The sequence below is a fragment of the Sinohyriopsis cumingii genome, chromosome 8 (genome assembly GCF_028554795.1).
Source record: "Sinohyriopsis cumingii isolate HCF-2022 chromosome 8, ASM2855479v2, whole genome shotgun sequence".
NCBI lineage: Eukaryota > Metazoa > Mollusca > Bivalvia > Unionida > Unionidae > Sinohyriopsis > Sinohyriopsis cumingii.
In genome coordinates this window covers 19698194-19725444 of record NC_142968.1, presented here as the reverse complement: position 1 = coordinate 19725444, position 27251 = coordinate 19698194, and the positions used below count along the sequence as shown (strand labels likewise).

Sequence of the window (27251 nt, the reverse complement as noted above, 5' to 3'; positions counted from 1 at the left end):
GAACATGGTGGGACTGTCTAGGGACAATGATGGTAGAGGGTCAAACACAACAGAGACAGAGACATACATACACTAGTACAAGCGTGAGATTTATATATAAAGCATTACCAAGACCTGAAATCTTGCTGGGGTGTTCAAAAATTTGCATAATTGTAATGATGCTATAAATAGCTATAATCAAGGAAATGATCAACTACAAAATGGATGTGACTAAAAGTAATGCTAAAATGACGAAATTGTCCCAGAATTTAAAGGAAAATAATCATATCCCAGAAAATTAAGTTACAATGGTTTAGACTAAAATGGATAAAATTAGTAACTACTTACAATATCAACTTGTGTGACGATCGTGGATAAACACCCATGTATCTATTTATAGCTATAATCAGCTAAAATTCCTATGAAATCCCACTATCTATTTATACTACAACTTGTGGGTTATTCCTTTGGAAAACCCCACTATCTTTTTATAGTGTTATGGGAGGGATAGAGAGAAGTCAAAGAGCATGAATCAGGATACCTATAGTTAAAAAAACCACAAAGGCATTTTTTCTTCAAAACACAACATTTTTTATTCAAAAATCACTTAACACTAACCAACAACTCTAACATTTTTAACAATAATCCAACAATATAACATCAAACATTTTTTTTTCAAATCACAAACATTTTTTTTTCAACTCACACATTATTTTGGACAGGGCTGACAACGTTGTGAATGAAATTGTGATTTCCACTGTTGTAAGTCATTAGGCCATTGATGGACACTACGTTTCCTAGTTAGAGACAAAAGATAAGCATACTGGTCACAAAACCATCGATGTACTTTCTCATCGTTTCTAGAAGAATGACGATCAAAATAAGTCACTAAATGTTCTAAGGAATAACCCAGGCTGCGATGATGCAGAAAATACACACAGTACTGTCCACACACCAATGAATCTGTGCCTTGTAATGTCACATTATTGAATCGGGTGGTCTGAGCATTTCTTCTCATAAAGTCAATGATATCGTCTTCCAAAGGAGGCTATCCGTACGAACCGAAATATTCCACACATCCTTCTTGAGGAAAGTAGACGGCTACCCAATGGGTTCCTGGGAGATGACTGTCGTCTGTGTTGATCACATAAGCTTGATGGTTTTGAGGTTTGCGATGAGGGAGTTCATCTTTAGCACAGACGACAGAATTCCAAGAAGGAGTGTACGAACTTTGGTTCAAAAGATAATAAAGTTCCCAGGTATCCCTGTTTTGTGTGGGGTTTTTTCTTCACAGGCAATGATAAGTGATCAATTCGATCCTGACTTTTTGCTTGAAAATGTCTGACAAGTAACCGTTTCTTCGCCTTGTCTCCCAACTCTGATCCAAGAGAGCTTCGATGCGATGGATCTCTTGAGTTGTTAATGGTGGACAATAATGTTCACGCAAGCATTTTTATACCACTGTTGTAACACGTCTTCTTCCGAGATGAGAATACATGCTTCGTCCAGATATTCGTCCAATTTTTCTTCTTGACTCAGCATCAGGCATTTATCGTGTTGAATTTGACTGGGATGATCGTTATGACATCCATAGCAATCTTTCTTGATCAATTCCTTAATTTTTTTCTGTCAAGACTATAGCATAACAGGAAACTAAATGTGATTCTTGTTCTGGCCATCTAGACTTCATCATGATGATTTCTTCGTCTTTGTCTTGGGGTTCTCCTTCCTCAAGACCTTCACATTCCATGTCCAAAGAATCCCTACTATATAAACATTGATAAAAGTCTTCCATGACTTCTAATAGTGTAGAATGACTTCTCTCAAACTGTTGGTTTATATCGTATTGTCAAATTCAGCATACAGGATGACGTTCACCGTATTATCTGCTCGTAGATTTTCTGCAAACTGAAATTCCACACGCATCTGGCCGGATTTTATATGGTGAAAATGTCACTCGTCGCTGTCTTGACTTACAATTCGTTAGAGAAGCGTTTTCGAAAATGGAGTTCCACTGTAACTTTCCCTTTGGAGAATGGAATATTTTGTCCCAGATCTCCTTTTATAGCAATGTTGACAGTGTCTAAATACGACTTACTGACGGGCAAATAGTGAGGATGTACAAATTCACGGTGTACGTGATAGGTGTTTGCACCTTCCTGGTCATTGTTTGTGGTACTATCCACTTTGAAAGGAATGACACGCAGTAACGGCACAGAGGTGTGTCCCACCACGTTGTACTCCACCACATCGGAATACACAAAGATCAAATTAAGTCCTTGGTTCAGTTCTACCGGGTTTCCAAAAGCTCTGTAAAAATCCATATTACTGTTGATCTTGGGGCTCAAATTGTTTGCGACCATTTCTACATGTCCACCCAAAATTTCAAACAAACTACCATTGAACCTGAGGGACAATGTGTCCGTATCTTGAAATTTGATCATGAGACGATGAGCCACTTTATGGTACTCAATCTTCACACTTTGTATGGCTCTGTTCAGTGCTTTCCCAAAGGCTAAGTTTAACCTGTCCGCAATAGTGTCCACCAAATGTTCACCACTAAAATAATAACCTGAAGGAATTTTCAAGGTGTAGATAATGAAGACTGGATTGCTGGCTGGTCTTGTGTCCCCTAACAACCCGATTTTATTGATTTCTTCCTCCAATTGGGCATTCAGGATTTCCACCTCGAAAGTGTTTTGCTTTTCGGTGATGTTTTTGATTTGTGTTGGGTGAATGATTTCCACTAAAGCCACTTCCCAATGGGCTTCGTGATCTAACTGGATGGTCTGAGGTAATTTGACCGTGTAACAGCACAACGTGTTCTTGGGAAACACCTCCATGGAACTGTCACTGGGTAAGGTTAAGTAAAATTGGTTGTTATTGCTCATAATTCCAGAGTTTTGTGGCTCTCCGAGGTGTTACTGGAAGTCAGAGGACTGTCTCCGCCCAAAATGGAGTTGTTGTTGGAGTGGTGGCTGGCACTGACGCTGGACACAAGGTTCCCGTGGTTCCCGTTCGAGGAGAATTTCAGGGAGGGATTAGGAAGCAGGTAACCGATGCAACTGCTCTATACAATGGTCCACAATTGTTTGTCTGCTTGTTCCAAACTCAAATTGGCGATGGCTGCACCGATGACACATTACACCACGAAGGTTTGGCAGAAAAAAACGATTTGCGTTATAGGCACACGTTCTCTACACCTCACCCACAAGGGTTGTTTTTGTAAATCTTGCAGAGAAGAATTGGGTGAAGGAGTGATCGCAGTAGCTGAATCTGTGTGAAAGGGAATGATGGTCACTTCTTTTTATAGTCGATGACGTGCGAAGCGTCGATCCAAGAATGATAACTGGTCGGATATCCTTTCCAACGTACTTTGACTTCTTTGACACGTCGTTTGCCCACTTTACGGTTTCTGCATTTGACAATGCCTTTGATGTCGTACACGTCGTCTTTTTTGGTGACACGACTTGATTTGAAATAAGTACGGGCTAGCGTTTTGGTGAGTACTTAACATCCATGGCTGTCTTGCTGAGCACCTTTTTCCTCCTTTACCACGCTCGGACAGAAAAATGAGTGTGTGGTGAGACAATTCCCACTCATGTTTAAAGCCTTTCAGTCAGGTTGTTAAGGACTAGTTAGTCCTACACCTGAGTGGCTAAATTTAAAAATAGTCTGTGAGTACATAAAAGCCTGGGGGATGAGGCTCTCTTTCCTTCCCCAGGAGTAATTAAAAATCACGCGGTGCGTTATTAAACCAGTGATACATGCTCCATTAGAGCGAAAATCACTTTAATTCAAGTAAGCAAGCAAGCAAGTTCGGGTACCGTCTCTAGAACTCTTGATGACACCAACTGTCTGGGTTATTTTCTTTCTTGCAAGCCCCTATGTTCCACTTCTGTTTGTGATAATAACTTGTGATACTTCACATTTTCTAAAGTGGAAATCTTTACAAGCCGTACAAAATACAAAACTTATATGACTTTGGCTTTTGACACTTGCACAGACTCTTCACTTTATAAGTGTCACGAGAAAATTGTATATCCAATTTTTACCATTTTCAAAAAACGCACACACTTGCAACTTGACCAGAAATATGTACATCTTGTTTTGTGGATAAGTCACAGACAAGTCCAAGCATATATAGGTGGTTATGAACATTAGGAATATCCCCTCATTTTTTCAGAAATATCAAAGCTTGTATGTGCATTTTCCCTTTTCCACTCTATATTAGTGCTTAGATTTGTTCCCCAAAAAAACAGAGAAAAAAACCGAAACAATTTTGAAGAAACAAAAAAAAAAAAAACACAACTGAATTTTGAATTCACGTTTCTCTCTGTTTATAATTTTTTTCAAGTTGATGGTGCATGACAGAGTACATTCGCCTACCTTTCCAAAGTGAGAGGCATTTCTTCACATGTCATTGCCTTTGTTAAGTTCGGTTTCATTGGTTAGTTATCGGTAATCTTTAATTTTTTTGATGCATTTCTTTTTGATAGAAGATTTAAGGCTTTCTATTGTTGTAACGGTATTTATGTTGTTTAGTCTGTTGATGAAATTATCTATAGCAAAGTGCATAAGATTTTTCAGTTTTTGTTTATTATTTCAAGCCCTACAAAAGGAGACCAAGTTTGTCTTCAAAGACGATTGAAACTCTAAATTACACGGGCGTGAAGGAAAACATTGTTGTGTTTAATCTAATCATGCTTGCCGTATCTCTTTGTGTTTTAGAGGTCATATTTCTTCTTAAGTAAATACACGCATCAATAGACAGACAGATTGGGTCATCATCCTTGAGTTTCACTGTACTTTCGGTTCTTTACTTCATACAAACCCCAAATTTATTAGTTTGAAAAAAAAAGATAACATGCCCCTCAATACTGTAACACGTCTGTTCTGACTCTACCGATGTGTGTGTGAGTGTTTATGTTAAAATGTTTAAGTGAGATATAAAAAATGGTCAGCTTGAAAACGCGAACCAATACTGTGACGCTCAGTATTTTGATGTGGTAAGAAGAAATGGTACAACACACACAAAGAGGGCTTGTAAGTTCACATTTCAGTCTGTCTGCACTGTAATGGTAACAACGCTAGAACATAGGGATTATTATGCCACACAGTCCTAGAACAAAACAATGCATCACCCGTTGTAAGCCATTTCCTTGGCTATACTTATTTTCTTACCGCGTTCGCTTCGAATTGACTTGAGTAGCTATTCAGACAGTGACGAGAATGGCCATGCTTTACTGGGTCTATCCTATAGGCGATTTATATAAAAAAATATTTTTGAAAATTAAACTAATGCACGAACAATCGTACCATGGGCGATGCCATGGAAATTGTGTCCGTCTTATTGCAAAATACATCAACATTTAATTTAACCGTGCAGATCGCTAGAACAAACCTCTGATAATATACATTTTGAAAAGTGTTGTGTGACACGGATCGCCATTGTCGCTTGGTGTCTGCTTTCTTGTTCGAAAAGAGATCGTTTCGTCTTGACTATAAAAATTTAATTTGACTAAGTTTTACGCACTACTTGAACTCATACATTTACGTTGTAGGTGTAAGCCGTCGTTCTCAGTTTTCTGGAAGTTCGTTTTTGCGTTTCTCAGATGTGATACTATTTTTTATGGACCGAACGAAATTTCTTTTGGCGTGAATCAGGACTCGTAGTTTTGTGACATAAATGGAGAGCATTGATTAAAGCTCAGTTATGTCGTCTTCGAAATCACTGACACGGATCTGAACTAACACTTCAGGTTTTGTGTGAGGCGATACGGTACATCATTGCCTTTTACTTCCTCAATGAAATCGTTTCATCTTATTGCAAAATTACGTTTGACTAGGTTTCATACGCAGCAGGTCCCTGTATATAAGGAGAGTGTCTTAGCGTCAGAGTATTCATTCCACTCTCAAACGATCAAGAAGATGGAAGAGTCAGCACAGATTGACCTGCTGGTCAAATATTTGCTAAAAGTCATACGAAAGCATAATTCACATGCAAAAGTGGCAACAAAACTTACTCTTTTGGTCGTTGATTTGATGAGAGTCATACGAAAGTATGTAAGTGCTGATGAAGTTTCTATACCTGCAAAGGTAAATGGGTATTTGTCTCCAGAATACCTGCTTCGTCTAAGAAAGAGAGACAAAAGTCAAGATACCTAATATCGTTGTCAGGAGAAAGGACACTGGAATTCAGAGTGCCCTACGAGAAAAGAGAAAAAACAAAAACAAGACGAAACAGAGAAGAGGGATTCAGAAGAAGAAGAAATTGAAGATGATGAAGAACTTGTGCCAGTAAAAACATGGAAATGGAAAAATTGACAATGTGAGCCGATGCGTTGGCCCTGATGTGAAATTTCATACTACCTTCTAAAAGAGAATAGACCAGAAAGAAAACGTAAGTGTCTCTTGGTCTTGACATTGTATAATAAGGATGGCGTGTTTTGTTTTTACTCACACTTTATGAAATTGTGTTCTTTCACCTCTCTCTATCCCTCTGGATCATGTTTTAGTTAGAATTGAAATGGAAGGATGTTTTCCTTCACGCACGCTCTTTAGGCATGCAAGTCCGTAAACAATAGTCAGTCTATTCGTCCATCATTTTGTGTCTTGATGTTTCCTAAATCACACACTGATGCCATAAAATAACGGGTTAAATGGGTTTTGTAGTGTTGGGAGTGGGGGTGGGTGGGGTGTAGGTGTTTGGCAGAGTTGGTCATTGCAGGTGAGGGCTTAGGTGCTTTCAAAAAACTTTTTCTTCTTCTTCACTCTGTGTTGATGGAATATAATGGGCTATTTTCTTCACTCTCTGTTGATAGTATATATAAAGGGTTATTTCTTCACTCCGTGTGGATAGTGTATAATGGTTTTCTTTTTTTTCCCTCTGTGGTGTGCGTGTGTGTGTGTTCGCGTACGTTGTGTAGATCGTATATTTGGTTGTTTTTTCTTCTTCCTCCCGAGTGTGGATAGTATATTTGGGGTATGTATGCGTTAGCGACATTGTGTGGATAGTATATTTGGGGTTTGTATGAGTTAGTGACGTTGTGTGGATAGTATATTTGGGGTTTGTATGCGTTAGCGACGTTGTGTGGATAGTATATTTGGGGTTTTTATGCGTTCGCGTACGTTTGTGTGGATAGTATATTTGGGGTTTGTATGAGTTAGCGACGTTGTGTGGATAGTATATTTGGGGTTTGTATGCGTTAGCGACGTTGTGTGGATAGTATATTTGGGAATTGTATGCGTTCGGGTACGTTTGTATGGAAAGTATATTTGGGGTTTGTATGCGTTCGCGTATGTTTGTATGGATAGCATATTTGGGGTTTGTATGCGTTTGCGTACGTTTGTGTGGATAGTATATTTGGGGTTTGTATTATCTCCCTTCTGTGTTGATAGTATATTTGGGGTTTGTATTGCGTTCGCGTACGTTTGTATGGATAGTATATATGGGTTTGCATGCGTTCACGTACGTTTGTGTGGATAGTATATTTGGGGTTTGTATGCGTTCGCGTACGTTTGTATGGATAGTATATTTGGGGTTTGTATGCGTTCGCGTACGTTTGTGTGGATAGTTTATTTGGGGTTTGTATTATCTCCCTTCTGTGTTGATAGTATATTTTGGGTTTGTTTTTTCCTCTTCCCTCTGTGTGTGTGTGTGTGTGTGCGTATGTCTGCGCGCGTACGTTGTGTGTGTGTGTGTGTGTGTGTGTGTGTGTGTGTGTATTGGTCTCTGTTTGTCCCTATAAAACTCACTTTATCCCTATCAGATACACTCTACCTACCTACCTGCAGTAGCGTGTATTCAGGTCAGCCACTTGCAACACTGTTGACATTTATCCCCTTGTGTTCAGTACAGTGACGTCACTGACGCTGGAAATTTCGAGACTATAAATATGGACTTGGGGATTTCCACAGGTTGTAGCTATACATATGTACTAGAGTTCATAAACAGGAACGTCACTCAAGCTGAGGCTATTAAAAGATAGTGGGTTTTTTCCAAAGGAATAACCCACAAGTTGTAGTATAAATAGATAGTGGGATTTCATAGGAATTTTAGCTGATTATAGCTATAAATAGATACATGGGTGTTTATCCACGATCGTCACACAAGTTGATATTGTAAGTAGTTACTAATTTTATCCATTTTAGTCTAAACCATTGTAGCTTAATTTTCGGGGATATGTTTATTTTCCTTTAAATTCTGGGACAATTTCGTCATTTTAGCGTTACTTTTAGTCACATCCATTTTGTCGTTGAGCATTTCCTTGATTATAACTATTTATAACATCATTACAATTATGCAAATTTTTGAACACCCCAGCAAGATTTCAGGTCTTGGTAATGCTTTATATATAAATCTCACGCTTGTACTAGTGTATGTATGTCTCTGTCTCTGTTGTGTTTGACCCTCTACCATCATTGTCCCTAGACAGTCCCACCATGTTCAATTCCCCTTGACGCTATACAGACCCACCATGTTCAATTTCCATATGTTAAATTCCCCTTGACGCTAGACAGTCCTACGATTTATTCCCCATGTTCAATTCCCCTTGACGCTAAACAGACCAACGATTTATTCCCCATGTTCAATTCCCCTTGACGCTAAACAGGCCCATGATTTGTCTCCATGTTAAATTTACATAGACCCTATACAGGCCCAGGGGTGTTAATGTTAAATTTACATAGACCCCATACCGACCCAAGAAGATCTGTAATGCTAATTCCCCTAGACCCTCTACAGACCCAGGGGTGTTAATGTTAAATTTACATAGACCCTATACAGTCCCAAGAAGGTCTGTAATGCTAATTCCCATAGACCCTATATCGTCCCAGGGGTTTTCTCCATGTTAAATTTACATAGACCCTATATGGTCCCAGGGGTGTTTTTAATGATAAGTCCCATAGACCCTGAATCGTCCCCATTCACTACTACTGATTTTAAAATTTCTATCACCCTTAAAATGACGTCCTATAGAATCAAGTCCATGGTGTCTAAAGAACAGGTATTTTATGAATTTTGTAGTAAGATAGCAATATCGGTATATAAAATAATTTTTGTTCATTTTCTATTTTGAATAGTATCAAAATGTAATCTAGCATGGTCGTCTGTAGAGTTTATTGTTACTAAAAAGGCAAAAACACATTGATATGTACATCTCTAACATCAACGAAAGTCTTACCTGTGTAAAACAAATCAGAAGTATTGCATTTAAATTTTTAGAAACAATTAGTTGCTTTCTTCACAGTTAGCAAAGCGAGAAAGTTCATGGTCAGACAACATTAAAAACTTCTGAAATATGACACAGGTATTCATTTCACATTCGACACAAAGACAAATCTAGATTGTTTTTCAGTTGTCTTTACATTTCACATTCTTGGCATTTTAATTATTACCAGATTCACATTCTTGGCATTTTAATTATTACCAGATCATTCTATAACGATTCAAATGAAACTGAATACTCAGAAACTACTGTTAGAATTTAATTGGTCAATGCTACTTGAAGGTTTGAAATTGTTTTAATAAATTCATTGATAAAAGAAGAAAATTTCATCCAATGTGTGACTAAATCACGATATTAAATTTGAGTGTTGCAGTATAAATCGATTCTTTAGTTGGCTTGTTATTATAAACTCAAGAGCAAATGTCAGATAGTAAACATTGATTTTCATGTATTTTATCGTTAATTAATTTATTTCATAATTCCAGACGTTTTTCATACCCTATCAGTATTTTCATGACCTTTGACATTTTAACACGTGACCTTAGTTCTTGTTCTAACCTTTTGATCCTCTTCTATTTTCTCAGATTATAACATAACCCTATGACCACTCCGGTGGCCTAGTGGTTAGAGTGTCCGCCTTGGATGCGGGAAGTCGTTGGTTCGATCCCCAGCTGCGTCCTACCAAAAACTTATAAAAATGGTACTAATAGCTACCTCGTTTGGCGCTCAATATGAGGTTAGTGTTAGGACTGGTCAGCCTGTTGCCAGGATAATGTGACTGGGTGGAACATCATGCTACATGTCTGCAGCATGATGCCCCAGTGCTAGGCATCATTATAAACTGTCACACTGCAAAGGTCGTAGCGATATGACTGAAAAATTGTTAAAGCTACGTTAAAAATCCAAATCACAGACACACACACACACACACACACACAAACACACAACCCTATGCGTTCCAGAATATGAATTCGAGCACACTGAGATCGCAAAAGATAATTTTTGAACGCCAATGGCTTGATTTGAACATGGACTTTAGGAGGAAATTGAGATTTGAGTAATAACGCTTTTCCCCTCTGACCATGAATCGGTTATACCGTTAATATTGTTATTAGTGCATCGGGAATGGTATCAAGTAAAATTGATGTGCATCCGGGCTCTTTTGACAATCAACAATCCTTATTTACTGGATTTGTGGAAAAGTACATGACTATTTCAGATATGCGCACTCGTTGTACCTAGCCCAGTATACATACACCCTCAAAACAGAAATATCAGGGTCGATATCTTACATTGTAGCACTAGTAGGAACTATGTCCCTATGGACAGAGACAGAAACATGGAAGGTCGTCTGATATAATGCCCAATTCTAAAGAAAAGTATACGTCTTGCGTCATCGTTTCCAATCATATCTGTTTGAGTATCGCTTATTCTTTGGCCACAAATAGTAGCATTATGTAATGCCAGAGAATTTCTGCGGAGTTCAACTCACTAGTTTCTCCCCATCATACAAATGTCCGAATGTTGCATATTAGTAAGGAGACAGGGGGGAGGTCAGCATTAGTAGCGATTTTCCATTGTTGATAACTTTTACAAGATAGTAACTTAGCTTCAAGAGAAATTTTCATACAAATATAGCTATGAGTAAAATAAGTTAAATGTTAAAATCTATAATGAGGATAACGGTCAAAGTGAAAACAGATACTAGCTCCATACTTTCATTTATGATATGTAAATATATAATAATAACAATAGTGGTTAAATTTACTTTTTTAGTCACAAGAATAAAGACAATTGTGATTTAGTGCCTTCGGTATTATGTAATGATTGCGAATGGTCTATGCTAGATCCATTAGTTTTGCTTCAGACCATTGTCATTTCTTAAGACATGAGACAGAAACACTTTATGTGATTTTCTTTACCATCCAACGCAATATAGAGCCGAGAACCACAACAGTCTCATGTAATAAACACAGAAGTTATTGTCATTCTCTAAATTATGCCAACGACCAATCGCTCATAGATATATTTATAGAAACTCCTAAATGATGGTGAAGCTTGGTTTCATATAATAATTATATAATGTTCTCATTTGTAATCTGACAAAAAAATAATATTGACAACGTTTGTTCAGGATGACTACCTTTAGCTCCTCTCAAGGATTCCATCTTTACAGAACGTAAACTTGCAGAATGTGACTGGTCAGATAACTAATTCGTACATATTGAACATTTCGTACATATTGAACAGTTCGTACATATTGAACATTTCATACATATAGAACATTTCGTACATATAGAACAATTCGTACATATAGAACAATTCGTACATATTGAACAGTTCGTACATATTGAACAGTTCGTACATTTTGAACATTTTGTACATGTTGAACAGTTCGTACATATTGAACATTTTGTACATATTGAACATTTCACAGGAACGTATCAATTAAACTACTCTCTTCACCAACGTGATGTGGATACAATAATATACGGTGTCTTTTAAACAACTCTCTACACCAACATGACGTGGGATAAAATAACATAAGGTGTCCTTTAAACTATTCTCTACACAAACGTGACGTGGGATACAGTAATATAATATGTCCATTAAACTACTCTCTACACCAACGTGACTTGAGATGTACTAATAATATACGGTGTCCTTTAAACTACTCTTTGCACAAACGTGACGTGGCATGTAATAATATACGGTGTCCTTTAAACTACTCAGTACATGAACGTGACGTGACGTGGGATGCAATAATATACGGTGTCCTTTAAACTACTCAGTACATGAACGTGACGTGACGTGGGATGCAATAATATACGGTGTCCTTTAAACTACTCCCCATACCAACCTGACATGATATGCAATAATATACGGTGTCCTTTAAACTACTCTCCACACCAATGTGACGTGATATGCAATAATAAAGTGTCCTTTTCTTTTTAATTACAGATCACTTTGCTTTAAACAAGGGCTTTTAAATATACACGACTTCCATGGAGAGGCTCAAATGACTAAACATAACCAAATAAAGATGCCACGTGGATGGGCGTGGTGGCGAATTAATAATAAGCTGCATTGATTTGTTGAAAATAAAGTGGTACTGGGTGTGTTGACTGACTTGTTTTTACGCGAAATTGTAACAATATGAAAAGTGTTATCTGACCAGAGACGTGATGTAACCTACTATTAAAGTGTAACTTCTTTGAGACGTTGGCGGTAGTTGTCTTAGACAAACTTTATTATTGTTACCTTTCTATCAGATGACAGGGAAAAAACTTTATCGCCGAAAAATTATGTTAAAACATATCAGACAAGAAAGTTGTAGCATGGCAACCCTGCAGCAAACCGTGCCGTCTCTAGAGCAGTTGAATCTAACATCTACTATAGGTCTATGCATTGGTTGAAACTATTAATACGATTTGAATAAGGTGGCGCTTTACAGTTTCGTATTTTACATTGGGATAAATTTTAAAGAAAAATAATTTCACCGGTTATTCTGGCTATACAGGCTACTTAAAAATACATTGTATGTGTTAGGTATTATTAATTCCCTTTATCTTGATGCATAATTGATGGGTGTAATTAGAGTTATAGAATATACAGCTTGGCCTTACTTCAGATGTACACCTAGCAGAAGAAAGATTGCTCCGTTGGGTCATTTTCACTTCCTGTACGTCAGGGGTAAATTGTTAGAAAAAGACAACCCATAACTTTTTTACATTAATATATTTGGTAATTAAGTCATTGCAGTTTCAGAAACCGGTACTGTCTGTCTAGTCTGGCAAAATTCGTTTTCCCTATTTCAACAACTGCTAAAGATAGTGTGCTTTAGACTTATTCAGACTGGTTTTTGAGCACATGAGAGCAGTCAGATTTGGTTAGCTGTATCCTTAGACCATGAACAATTTCCATAAGTACGAGGTCCAATGAAGTTTCAGCCACAGCACATGAAAGTAACATAGAGGTGTGCTAACATTCTGTCCACTGTGCATATTGCAAATGCAAACAACTTCACTTTATACCTGTCACTCTCTCAGAAGTGTATAATATCTGCAGAGCGCACCCCTAATAGAAGTGTGTACTTAATTCAGTGCTGTTCAACCTTTATGACACCATGGGCCACTGAAAAATGTTTTTTCTTGTAGCCGAGGGCCGCAGCATAAAGCTGAAAAGCAACGACTGTTCGAGCTGCTCGAGCTCTGGCGGGCCATTTAAAACCAGCCCGTGGGCCGCAGGTTGGACAGCACTGACTTAATTGAATTGATAATATAAAGAGTACTTTTGGGTTTCATATATTTAAACCTGGAACCTGAAGGTCGGTAGCTGACTAAACATTAATTAACTCAATAGATTGAATTGATAAGAAATAGCTTAAGAGACTGAAAAGGAATATCAGACATCAGAACATACTTTTATTCATCAGATCCACACAAAAATAATGATTTCATTTCATAGTACGTTTTTATCAGTCAAAGAAGATGCAGGTGCAAGTGCGAAGAATGATTCGCATGAATCATTAATACAATAAATCCCAAGTCTTTTTGCAGATTTCCTAGCTCTTTTTAGAGTTACTTTAAATTAATATACATGACTAATCACGTAATAGAATTTTCAAGAAAATAACAAACTTTTAATTGGGCGTACATGTACTGACTGGTTTAATGATTTTAAGCAAATGCGCATGTCAATGTAAATTTAATAATAAGCCAGTTTGTGTTAAACACTATATGTTAAAGAAAAGACACCTGATATGTGTAGAAGAGTGGCATCTCTCCGTTCTTTTGAGATAGCTACTTTTTCTGATTTTCAGTGTTGGCTGTAATCATTTAGTGATTTGTCAGTCTAAGTTTCAAATCTACACCACCCACCCACCCCGGCGAATCACCACCGTTCCTCAAATCTACGAAACATTCCAAATTATCTCTCGACGTTATGCATCCCTATTTTCAACGGAAAAGGAGGAGTCGTATAACATTTGCCTCGCAACAACACACGAGCGCGTTAATTGATAGACGTGCAGGTTTATATCTTATTTATTTTTTCTTGAATCGTCAGGAGGATATTTGTTACCATGGAGATATAACTGTGTATTGATTAACAGTTTAAGAGGGAAATGAGCTTTGAAGATAGAGTCTAAAACTGATATTACTTTACATTTTATTTATTGACAATGTGACTACTACAACTAGTACTACCACTATTACTATGACTACGGCTACGACGCGTCTGCTGAAACTAATGGCGGCATGATGTCAAACGTGGATTTCAACTGGAAGGGGGGGGGGGACAAGTTCATAGCATTAAGCAACTAAGACGACTAATACAATTAGGGTGACAAAGCGCAAATAAAGATCTACTACTACTACTACTACTACTACTACTACTGCTACTACTACTGCTTATTAAGGGTCACCACTGTTGACCAATTATCTACCTTATAGAGATACGTTTTGACGTTCTTGTGGGCTTAACGCCATTTTCAGTACGTGATAGGCTGTACATGACAGAAAATGTAACTGTTGGAGTAAGAAACCGAGAAAACCCGGAGGAGAACCACCAACCCATGGAAAGCTACAGGCAAGCTTTCTCAAATATCCACACAGGCCGAGCCCGAGATTCGAACCCACGCAGATAGTGGTGAGCATTGTGCACAATTTTGTATATGATACACTTTGATAAACCACGGTACGGTGATTTGTTGTTAATATCCTTTCTTTATTTTATGATGAACCACACACACGACTATCGTTTAAATCGATTTTCTTCTAGCAAAATGTGACGTGGAGTTTGGAATATATTACATAGTAAATCTATTTACCCACAACCGCAAATACTGATCTCAATTACCTTCCTGATATATGATCTCAATTACCTTCCTGATATGATATGATATGATATGATATGACATGATATGTTGTTGTTGTAGGCTTTAACTCCATTTTTCAGCACAAGATAGGCTTTACATGGCGGCCAGTATACCTGGTGGAGAAGGACCCCTGGAAAACCCTAGGAAGAACCACCGACCCACAAGAAACTACTTGCAGGCTTTCTCACATCCCCACGTTAGCCAAGCCTGAGACTCGGACCCACACAAACAGAGGTGAGATGGCTTTGATCCCGAACGGTGAGCGCTTTAGACCACTCGGGGCTCCGATATGATATGATATGATACGCAAACACAACTGATCTTTATTTCCACATTTATTTTATGGCTACTTGATCCCATGCTCTTTAACTTTATATATATAAATATTGAATGTGTTATACGTCAGAATTTGTGACAATGAAGCAACTGGTATCCTTCGAAATTACTCAAGGACAGCTACATTTCCAACATAAAATGGTGGCGATCAACTCAAGCATTTTCATGTGGCATGCCAAGAGAATTACTGTCACAGTCAGGCATGTAATATGTATTAAGGTTAATACAATATGTAACTAAGGTAAATTTAAATATAACATATGTAATAAGATTAATTTCAATATGTAATATAACTAATTAGGGTTTTAAAATATTTGTAATCAGGTAAATGTAAATCTGTAATCTACATAAATATATTAATTTAAATATGTATTATATAATACGGTTAATTTTCATATTTGATACGTAATAAGATTAATTTAGATATGTTCTATATGTGATAAAGTTAATTGCAATATCTAATATATGATATGTTAAGTTGAATATGTAAAACGTAAGAAAGCTACTCTAAATACTTAATAGGTTATTTAAATATGTAGTACAGGGCCTGGTGTTACCAGCATGGTATTCTACCAATAATCGTTTGGCCACTTCCAGCATGCCAAGCGCCACTGATGGCCATAGAAGCATTGTGCAGAATTTTACAATACATATCTGCGACGTTGGATGTTGGTGCTAAGGAGCATCATGTATTATCGACTTGTACAGTACCTACAGCTATCGTCACTAACCACTTTCATCAATGACAGAGGAGTTGAAGGTGACCAAGGTCAGGCAGGTGAAAGAGAATGCAGATGAAGAGTTGAGAAAAGCAGCAGTGGAGGTGCCGACAGGAAGAAAGTGGATGGCAGCAAAAGTAGTTGAAAAGGCAGAATCCAGAATGGAACACGGTGACATGGTAGGCACCATAGCAATAGAAAAGACGGGGGCACGAATGCATGAAAATACCTACGTGGTCAATCTGATTAAAAATCAGATTTGAAATGTCGTACGTGACGATCTGATGACGACCGCTTAAGGGTCATATTCTGGTGACATTTGAACTAGCCAGTGGAAGTGCAGCTTCCAAAAATCTGAAAGTGAATGAAATCGTTCGATACACATTTAAGCCCTTTATCCACACTATTCAGTCTCCAAACGGGAAGATGTACAACGTAATTTGATTGGTTAAAAAAATTAGCGATTATGGTAATAACAGAGGTTACCAGAACAAGACCCCCAAGTGGTCGCTGTCAGATCATGTATAACAGTGAACATCTGATTTTAATCAGATTGTCTTGTGGCAAGCAACAAGCATCAAAGAGAAGCGTATTTTGGTCCAGAAAGAAGTACATCATGCAAAAGAGGAAGACAGGTAATAAATCTGTCGGCACGAGGAATCAAGGAGTAGCTACTCTAGGAAACAGCAAGGTCAAGAAAACTTTTGGAGTGACATTTTGAGCGATGATGCCCAGAAAATCAGCTTCCTCTTACGCTCAATGCATGATGTTCTCCCTTCACCAACAACAGATGGGGACTAACGGAAGACCCAGATTTTAAATTTTGCAGTAGACTTGCAAATTTAAAACACGTACTCTCATTCTGCAATGTAGCTCAGATATACGGTCGTTATCGATTATTAGTATTATAATGGAATCAATTTATTATAGCCCAAGAAGATGTTGGAAGGGTTGAGCAGCAATTAGTAAACTTTCTGATGCAGCAAATGTCACACGTTCTGTTGCTGCAAATCGGTTGGCACAGCATGCAATATACCAAATTTATCCACCACCACCTAAACAAATTCAGTACGAACATTTTGATATCAGCACTCCCAATGGAGTTCATCAAGCAGGTATTTTGTTTTTTCCACATGATACTATTACAACTCGTAGACGTCAATCGCGTACATACAAATACGCGTTAACTGTCGTTGACGTTGCAAGTAGATATAAAGAAGCAGAACCACTATCAACTAAAGCAGCAACTGAAGTTACATCTGCTTTTTAACGAATTTATGAGAGAGGATCTTGACCTCAAGGTGGTCAACGATGGCCACAGTTGCTACAGGTTGATCCTGGAAAGTAAAATTTCTTGGTGCAGCATTATCTCTGATGAAAAAACATAAGGTCAAAATCAGAGGAGAACATATCGCAATTCATCGTGATCAGGCAATTGTTGAACAATTTAATCGAACACTTGCCAAGCGGTTATTTGGATATCAGTATGGAAGAAAATAATTCAGAAATATATGAAATCTCGTGAATGGGTTGCAAGACTACCAAGTGTGATAGCTGCGTTAAATAAATGAAATTACTCGTGCAATTTCTAAGAAACCCATTAATGCGATCAGATCAAAAACATATATCAATACAACGAAATGACTCTTTTTTAAAACAATCAGCACTAGACAATGTGACTGTAAGATATTTTATATGAATTTGGTAAGCTCGAAGGTGATAAAAAGGAGCAACTGATCATATTTGGAGTGTGACAACACATAACATTTCCAATGTGGTAAGATCCACGGGGAGACCTGCAATCTACATATTAGATTCAACTGCCCGTCAACGTGGATTTGTACGTGAACAATTACAAGTAATTCCTGAAGACACACAATTACGACCGCGTTCGGCTTTGTGAACTGATGCCTCAACAAAGATTACATTCAAAACAAGTCAGCATTCACATTTTCGCGAGTGTGACCAAGACTACTATTAATTCTATCTACGGTAAATTGTCTTGGATTATTATTTGAATATTGTCACAACATTTCTGTGTTACAGTATGCACAATGATTATTCTGTCTTTGTTTCAGCGTCATGATATATTCAGCATCGAGACCAAAGTCGCGTTTGTTTTTATCACATTAAGCAGTTCATTTTTTTTCTAACTATATCATCTCGATTGCTAGCAGTTTGATTAGTATTTTCTGTGCCGTCTATGATAACCATCTGCAGCTGAGATATTCTTCTGACTCGAGACACTGCGAGATAAACTAAATTTGACCATTCAATACGATCATCAACAATCCAAATATTAGTATCCGAAATAGTTAATCCTTGTGACGAATGAATCGTTATAGTATATCCTAGCGTCCATTGAGTTTATTCCATCGTTAGCGCGCTCTCAACAACACTGACAGGAGCAAAAACAATATCATTTAACACAAGATTTTGTTTACTACCACAACCTGGAATTTCAACGTCATTATTTCGCCGTCGAGTATATGCTGGTCGATAGCACAATGGTACGGGTAGATTTGAAAAGTTTACTTTATGGAATAGAAATAATTGCTGTTGAAGTGTATCACGAACCATCTTTCTACTTGCAACTATCAAATGATCTAGTCTCCATAAATTCCAATAATTGTTCATGGGAGTTTCTGAAATTATCACACGCATTATTTCACACTGAATGTCTTTGGTTGTAATCTGATGAAATGTTTAGCTCTCTTAATTCTGGATCAAGCGCTCTATGATCATCAGTTATCTCCCTACCATAATCAACAAATGCTTTACACCATTCATGCGGAGACAATCCAACAAAAGGTGGCGGTTGACCATGAGCACCACACATTATCACAGCAGTACTTTTTGTCAGTAACCAATCAAGAAATATTTTTAATGTCTCTAGCAACACTGTACATATTTCATCCCAGATAACAATCTTTGGAATATATTTTTCACCCATTCGTTCAGGAGTCCATGTATTTCCATCGGAAAAAAACTGTGATAAGTATGCGATTTAAGTCCTCGTTCGTTTATTTCTCTGGCTAGTCTATGTGTAGGGGTTAACACAATTATATCAAGTCTACGAAATAATTCGATCACACGTGTTGTTTTACCAGAACTACCCGGTCCATTAAGATAAACAGTCTTCTGTCTGGTCACAGGATCATATACCGACGGTGCTGATAACAATTTTGATATTTGATTATTTTTGTAATAAATATCTTTGATTTAAACGTCGGCAGATTCAGAATAAACAAGTATCTTTTCTTGTTTTATTCTCCATTTGTACCAAGATGCATCATCGTCAATATGTAGTTGTTCTAGCAATCCTGTATTTTTTTATTGATATAAAATGAATTTGAGGCAACTCTAACAGTGGCATCAAGACATCTGTTTATCATCGATAATAAATTTATCGAATCGTACGCGAACATTGAAGATCTTAAATGAGTAAACTGTGGTGACTCACCATCAGTGTAACTTACAATTGTACCTAATTTAGTTCCGTCCGATAAGTTATCATTACTTCGACTTATAAATGTGTTTCTCTTCGTTGTATCAACAAATATAAAATCAAGTTCAGCATCATCTATAATTAATCTTGGACAATGTCGTTTATGATCATATGATCCTCCTTGGGTAAATTTGCCAATTATTTTTCTGCCAAGATCTTTTGAGATTTTTATTCTCAAAATTAGTTATATCAGGATTTTCGTCATCATAATATTTCTGTTGTTGTGGTAACCAAACTTGTTTCTGCGGATAATATGGTTTAATTGCTTCACTTACAACCAACGATATAAATATTGTTACATTAAGCTTATATCGTAATAAAACTATTGGAGCCCAGTTGCGTTCGCTAAAATGTTTTCCAAACCAAACAGCGACAATCGGATGAAAGTTTATCGGTGCAAATTCGAATGACTCGATGCATGCAAATCCAGTCAGGTCAAAATCTGGTAAAGGTCCGTTTATTGCAACTCTGGTCATATCGTGTATTGGATTTCCAAATCTCTTAAAGTATTTAGAACACTCTTCCATTCCAAGAAAACTTCCCCGATAACATGCAATCATATCAACGAGTTGATATCCTTATAATCGTATCTGGAGTTCCACAATCCACCGTGTCTGTATTCCACACAACTACGTTGTATTTCTTCAAGAAATTCCAACCGTGTTGGTTTACATGAATTTTCCTACTGAGTAAAATGAGCAGCAACTGACGGAACGGTAAAACAATTACTCAGTAATTGTTCAGTATCGTCATGGGTATATTTTAACGCAAGATTTATAATTTCTTTCGTGGAGAGATTTTGTACGATAAATATCTCCGTTAGGTTGTACAAACTGAACATAGTTTCCATCATCGGAACTTTGAAACAGCCACATGGATACAGGATCGCTTTTACTGATATTTCTGATAAAATCAAACATATCACCGTTATAGAACTTAACAGTTCGATTTCGTGGAAATATTGTTCTAGCCGAAGTCCACGATTCCGCATTATGATTAATGATATTTATCGGAGCTCCTTTCGACTCTATTTCCATTCGTACAAACTCTCTCCGGTTATTATTTTTACCGTTATTGGGAATTTTAGTTTCTTTTCCAGTTCAGCAACATCTTTGATAAACTTTCGAGCATCTTTAACTGTTTCCGCCCACTTATTTATTTTTTTTACGTCTAAGATCCCTCAAACAGTTTCTAATTTTTGAAAATTTCATTGGTTTGAGATCATGAACGCTAGATTTATTATTCAGCAGATATACTGCATAAATAACTGCAGTCGCATGATACGTTCGTTCATAATACGGTTTGTCAATACCAGTCAATATCCCTGGTTTGGAATTTTTATATTTTTATTTAACGTAATAATATTTCCAGTGTGAAGACGGACAGAGTCACATTTGTCACAGATAATCCAAGTATCGTCTAGCTCCGCAATAAATTTTAATCAAAATAATATCTCCGACTGTCAAGATAATTAATACTCGAATCGTCGCCGCTCGTTGGTCATTCATTGTAGCATCATCAATACCTGTCGGTGTCGCAAGCATACTTCTGAATGTTGACCACACTTGAGCTGAACAATCGTCGTGAAATTCTTTCTTGGCGTCATGAATACTTTTAATCAGAGTTTTATTCATCGGATCAACCAGAACTCGCCTCCACAAGTCAGGGGTTTTCTGTTATGATCGAATGTAGCTTTAGAAGGTTCGATTGTAGATATTCTCTCAAATCCTTCCATATTATGTTTAAGGCAAATATAAGGTCATTCTGATCACAACACAAAGACTTTCTCATTCACATCCTTTACCTCAAACAATAAATATCAGCAACACCAACATTAAATTCACACAATCAGTACGAAACCAACCTAGGTGTTACTCTGGACAGTACTCTCACATTGCACCAGCATGTCATGAACATATGCAAGGCTGCATATCTTGAGCTGAGACGCATCAGCTCAATTCTCAAATATCTTTCAGTTGATGTCACTAAAACACTTGTGTGTTCATTAGTACTTTCAAGACTGGACTATTGTAACTCAATTCTGTCTGGTTCATCTCAATATCTTCTCCAGAAACTTCAAAAAATGCTCGGATCATACTTAGAGTACTACGATCAGAGCACACCTCCCCGCTGCTCTGTACCTTACACTGGCTATCCATTCGATCCAGAATCAAACAAAAAGTTTGCTCTCTTTGCTACGTTTCACTGTCGGACTTTAGTCCAACATACCTATCCGACCTCACCCATGTGTACACACCAGCAAGATACTTACGCTACTCTTCTGACAATCGTATACTCATTATTCCCACTATGAAAACAAAGTCATATGGACAGCGTTCCTTTGCATACCAGGACCCATCAACGTGGAATGAATTGCCCACTGAACTTAGACACAAAGACGCAGTGATCCCATTCAGGAGTGCTCTCAAAACTCACTTATTTCTACTGCAAGAACAAATTTAAAGACCTAATAATGTTTCCTACCTTAAATATTCTCAGCATAATTCTTTTCATGTTTTCTAATTTCATGGTGTTTGTTTTGTAATCATATCATAATATGTTTTTTTTATCTTATAGGTGTTAGCTAATGTTGTAAAGCGCTTATAGCTTCTAAAGATCAGGCACTATACAAAGTCCTCATTATTATTATTATATATGTAAACTGTAAATAGAAGTGTATATATATATATATATATATATATATATATATATATATATATATATATATATATATATATATATATATATATAATGATTCAAACAAAGAGTAACTGTAAATGATTAATGATAGGTTCTACAACTCCCTGTAACGAATTCTGCGGACTTCACCTACAAAGCATACGAAGAGGGAGTCTAAGACCAAAACCGTGTTTAAAGTGTGGTGTTGGGGTTAGTGGACAAGTCACAGTTGTGTATACAATGTGGTAGTACAAAATACAGAGAGCTGAAACGATTTAATGATTATAAAAATAACGCCGGTAATGATAAGGTCATAAAAAACGCTAAAAAATATCTCGCCAGATTTTCTAAATAATTTTTTTGACAAATAATATTATTATATAAATGGAGCAAAATTCATTTGTGAAACATCCTATTATCAAAAGTTTTGAGGCATACCGTTATAGTGTAATTATGAACTGTTGACTAAAAAGACCAGTCGGTTTTGTTAATAATAATGGTTATCTAATGTTTGGTGTTGATGGGAAGAAAAAGTATTAATCTCATAGGTTCATTTACGAGTGTTCTCACGGAGTAATCGAAGACGGTCTTGTGATCGATCATATTCATTCAGATCCGAAAATAATTCGTTGAGTAATTTGCGGGTCATCACACAGTCAGAATTGCAGATTTAGTGGTACTGGTAAATATAAATTAATTGCAAAAAGGGCAGTTATATCCGCAAATACAGAGACAGGTGAATAAATAATATTTAGATCATTGAATGCAGTCGGCAAATAATTTTGATATTTGCATGCCTTTGGTTCAGCGAGTCGCGGATAATATAGCTAAATCAGCGTTTTCGAAGAAATATAAACAAAAAATATTATTTCAGTATATCCTATTGTGTTAGATACAAACACTCCTGTCGAAGGGAAATAACTCTGTCGGGTGAAAAATAGGGATTAAAAAGTTATGTCGACTATATTTTACAATAGTATTCGCTTATAAATAAATTATTTTCCTTTTTGGTTAATTTGTTTCCCCATCTTGTTGCAAATAATATAACCAAATCGGTATTTTCAAAGACATACGAACAAAGGTATCGTACTTCAGAGTAAAACTCTACTGGGGGTGCTCACTAGTTATTATGTACTTTTAAGAGAGTGACGTATGCAAGGTGACGTTGTTTGCACTTAAAACATGCACATTGAATAGAATGTTGGCATACCTCTATGCTACATTAATGTAATGTGGATGATACTTCTTTGCATGTTGTACTTTTGGAAATTGTACACGATCTAAGCATACTGCCAACTAAACTGACTGTTCCCTTATGCATAAAAATCAGCCTGAATTGGTCCAAAGTACACTATCCATAGCAGCTATTAAAAAAAGGGAAAATGAACTTTGCCAGACTAAACAACACCAGCTTCTGAAAGTGCAATGAATGAATTACCAAACATATAAAATGTAAAAAAAGTTATCAGCTCTTTTTTTTAAATACAATTAAGGTGGCGCTCTACAGTTTCGTATTTTGCATAGCGTTATAATTTTAAAGAAAAAATAATTTCCCCGTCTTTCCTCACTGGTTATACTGGCTATTTAAAAAGACCTTGTATATCAAAGAACCTTTAATTCCCTTTGTTTTGGTGTATGATTGATGGGTGTAATATGGGTTATAGAGTATACAGCTTGGCCTTACTCTAGATGTGCATGTTTCAAAAAAGTGCTAGCTCTACTTGGTCATTTTCACCATGATCGGTCTACTTTGATCTTATTTTGATCATTGTACCTAATTGCATACCCTCAATCACTGTGGTAATCGGCAACGATTTTATCGATGAGAGACCGATAAACATTAATGTCCATGATACAGCCTGTAAATAATCGTTGACAAATATCAGCTGCTTCATTAATAATTTCTGGAGAATTATTACCGGTTCGTCTTCTGCCAATCCGAATTTCTAATCGTTCAACATCGGCAAGGACATATATTTGGGACATGAAGTAATAAGACCACTTCCTCGAGTAACAAGACCACTTCCAGTTAATCCTTCTTCCTCACTTGTTTTATCTATGTTTTTTTTTTCTTCCAAGCTCTTGAGGCTGATTTCCTTTCCGCTTTTGTTTTTTTTTTTCTTTCAAGTTGCTGCTTCATTTTTTATTCTCTTAGTCTCTTTACTTGCTTTACTTGTTCAATATACTCACATACTGTATTGTTAAAGAGGTCAAAACTGTGAGCATCTTGCTCAGATCTGATCTGCGGAGTATTATTAGAGATGCAATATATATCTCTGACCCAATCGGCAGCTTTTAGAGTTTTAACATATTCGGTTGTTACACACTTATCTCTATCATGATATCCAAACGCGGCAATATTAAATACTTGGTTTGGGTCCTTGATAGCGGTAATACCTTCAGGCGTGAATTTATCTATGATGTTAATTCTGACTCTTGGCAGAGGTTGTGGTTGAACTTCAGGTTGTGGTTGAGGAGGGTGATGGGGTGGTGGTTCAGATGCTTAAAGACGGTCAACAATATCAACAGGTAATGTCTCAGGAGTTTTTTGAGCGGCCTCACTTGCTGTAACGATTTTTTGTGGTTGGTTCGACAATTGGTTTAAATAACTGTTCTGTACTTTCCGTACATTCCACCTGAGACTCCTGACACGCTTGTAGTTGCTGCTTGACAGCATCACGAACAGGGATATGTTTCCTAATTGTCTCTAGTCGCTCTAGAGCTAATCTAGCTGTGTGAGTTTCCATTATTGATATAATAATGATTTAATTACTCACACACTACAATAGAAGGGAGGGTGACGACCAACAATGAGTGTCTGTGTGGGTAAAAAAACACACACACAAATTTGAAAACTCGAACGACAATGATAAAGTAACAAAATGAGCTAACCCAGTTGGAGAAAATCTCGGTCAGTTAGCGGGTTCGGTTTAACGTTGTTGTCCTTTTATTTTCGTTTTTTTCGTATGAAGCTTTATTTTAAAAAAAGACTTGCTCCAAGACTGGTCTGTTCGCCCTCCCTGCTGCTTTGATGATTAAATTATCGAAGTATTACTGTAAATGTGTACAATAAATATTTGGACATAGTTGTAAATAATAATAACGAAAATAATAATGATGATGATGACGACTATGATAATAATAATAATAATAATTATTATTATTATTATTAGTAGTAGTAGTAGTAGTAGTAGTAGTATTCAACGAGCGTGGTTGTTCATTATCATATTTAAGATTTCAATATGAAATAATGATGAAAATGGTCGGATCTAGAAATACAAATTCTCCTCTCACCTGCTTGACTTGATTTTCCAAATCCTTTCCGTTTTAACGTCATATCAGTGCTTCCACCAGAGGCCATTTCGATTCTCCTGAATGATACTACATTGAATCTGCACCTCGCTGCATTAGAGTAAATGTAAAACCGGTCTAACTGTCAACGGTTTGCCACGAAACCTTCTTCATCAACAGGATATATAATAATGAAATATTTTCCTTCTATAACTAAAAGCAACGATGTGATGTCATAAATGTGGGCGTGGTTTCATAAAGTCGGCACCAACGACAGAACAACGACAGAACAGTTAGTACCTTTTGCATAGGGTACATATCGCTGTGATTGTCATGCAACATAGGTATGGTACACATAGGTATGGTATAGTCATCCCATCAGAACACTGTTGGAGTTTCACCTGCGATCCAAATGCAATCTATATTTTACATAATCTTTATTATACTTACACAAAAACTATATAGTGTCCGATATCATTTCAACATGCTGAATGCATTTCATTGCACAATCATATTACCATATTTACAGTCATACTTTCAAATCCGCATCCTTCTTGTTTATCCGCTACATATAACAATTTAATGGTAAGTGTTGTCAATGTGAGCAAATTTCCAAAAATCTCTAGAAAACACATCAATGTGGAAGATTCTTTCAGAAATATTAAACGTAAATCCATTCGTCTTTAATATCAAGAAAAACGTGTTCTCTATACAAGCCCATCTTACATTTAAGGGTAACAGCAACAAGTATGAACAAGGGCTTAGACACGTTTCGATAAAAAAAACCCACCAAGAATCGAACTGTGTCAGTGAGGAGTAGTTGCTGTCGTTTATAAAAAGAGCAGATCCGTTTAAACGGTATCTGTTTATGAAGATAAATGAAAAAGAAAACCTTTTTGTGCCAGTCCACGTACACACGGAAATCTCAGGAATAATAAATCGCAGAACTAATTAAGTCAAAGATGATTACCTTGATGATTTTTAGAGTTTCTTCTTCCTAAGCACCTGATATTGCTTCGCCTGTTTTATGGTCCAAACCCTGCAGGAAAGATCAATATTTTCCCTTAAAAGCACCAGGTGTATGTTCTGCTGTGTCGTGATTGTAGCAAATAGAAACTTCCGCGAGAAAAAAAAAATGATTAAGATGTATCAATCACATAATTGTGCTTGTCTACTCAATAAGAACATACAGTTCATACATCCGAACACCGAAAACATAAAAGAACTACACCTAGACTGACCACTAACGTTGGGTAGTCTAATATCATGTATGATATGGCTTTTGTATCCGTATCAGCAGTCCACGTGTGTATTCGAAATCGATAAGACACGACCATCGATGATGCAGATTTATATCTACGTTTAAGAGAAGCGTGACTTGTTGTTACAGATTTAGCACTTTGATACAAGTTTTCCCTAAACAGCTTATGTCAAGAATGGAACTAAATAACACTAGGTTTACTGAGTTCTCATGATATGACAACATTCTCTCTCTCTCTCTCTCTCTCTCTCTCTCTGAAACAGACAAAATCACAGATTGATACCCATGCAAATTGTACACAGTATCAAACATTTATCATCCTGTATCTCTGAAAATTGATACTGACGAATTCTCTATCGCAATAATTGTT

At 36.8% G+C, this 27251-nt stretch overlaps 1 protein-coding gene across 1 annotated transcript in view; it reads right to left on the bottom strand.

Moving 5' to 3' along the window:
• The window catches only part of LOC149793088 (uncharacterized), a 43386-nt gene extending 17696 nt beyond the window's left edge, over window positions 1-25690 (bottom strand). Inside the window, exon 1 of the mRNA XM_089968947.1 lies at window positions 25624-25690. Within this exon, the coding sequence (XP_089825073.1) occupies window positions 25624-25690 (67 nt within the window). The remainder of the gene's footprint in view (window positions 1-25623) is intronic.
• Between the last annotated feature and the right edge of the window lie 1561 nt (window positions 25691-27251).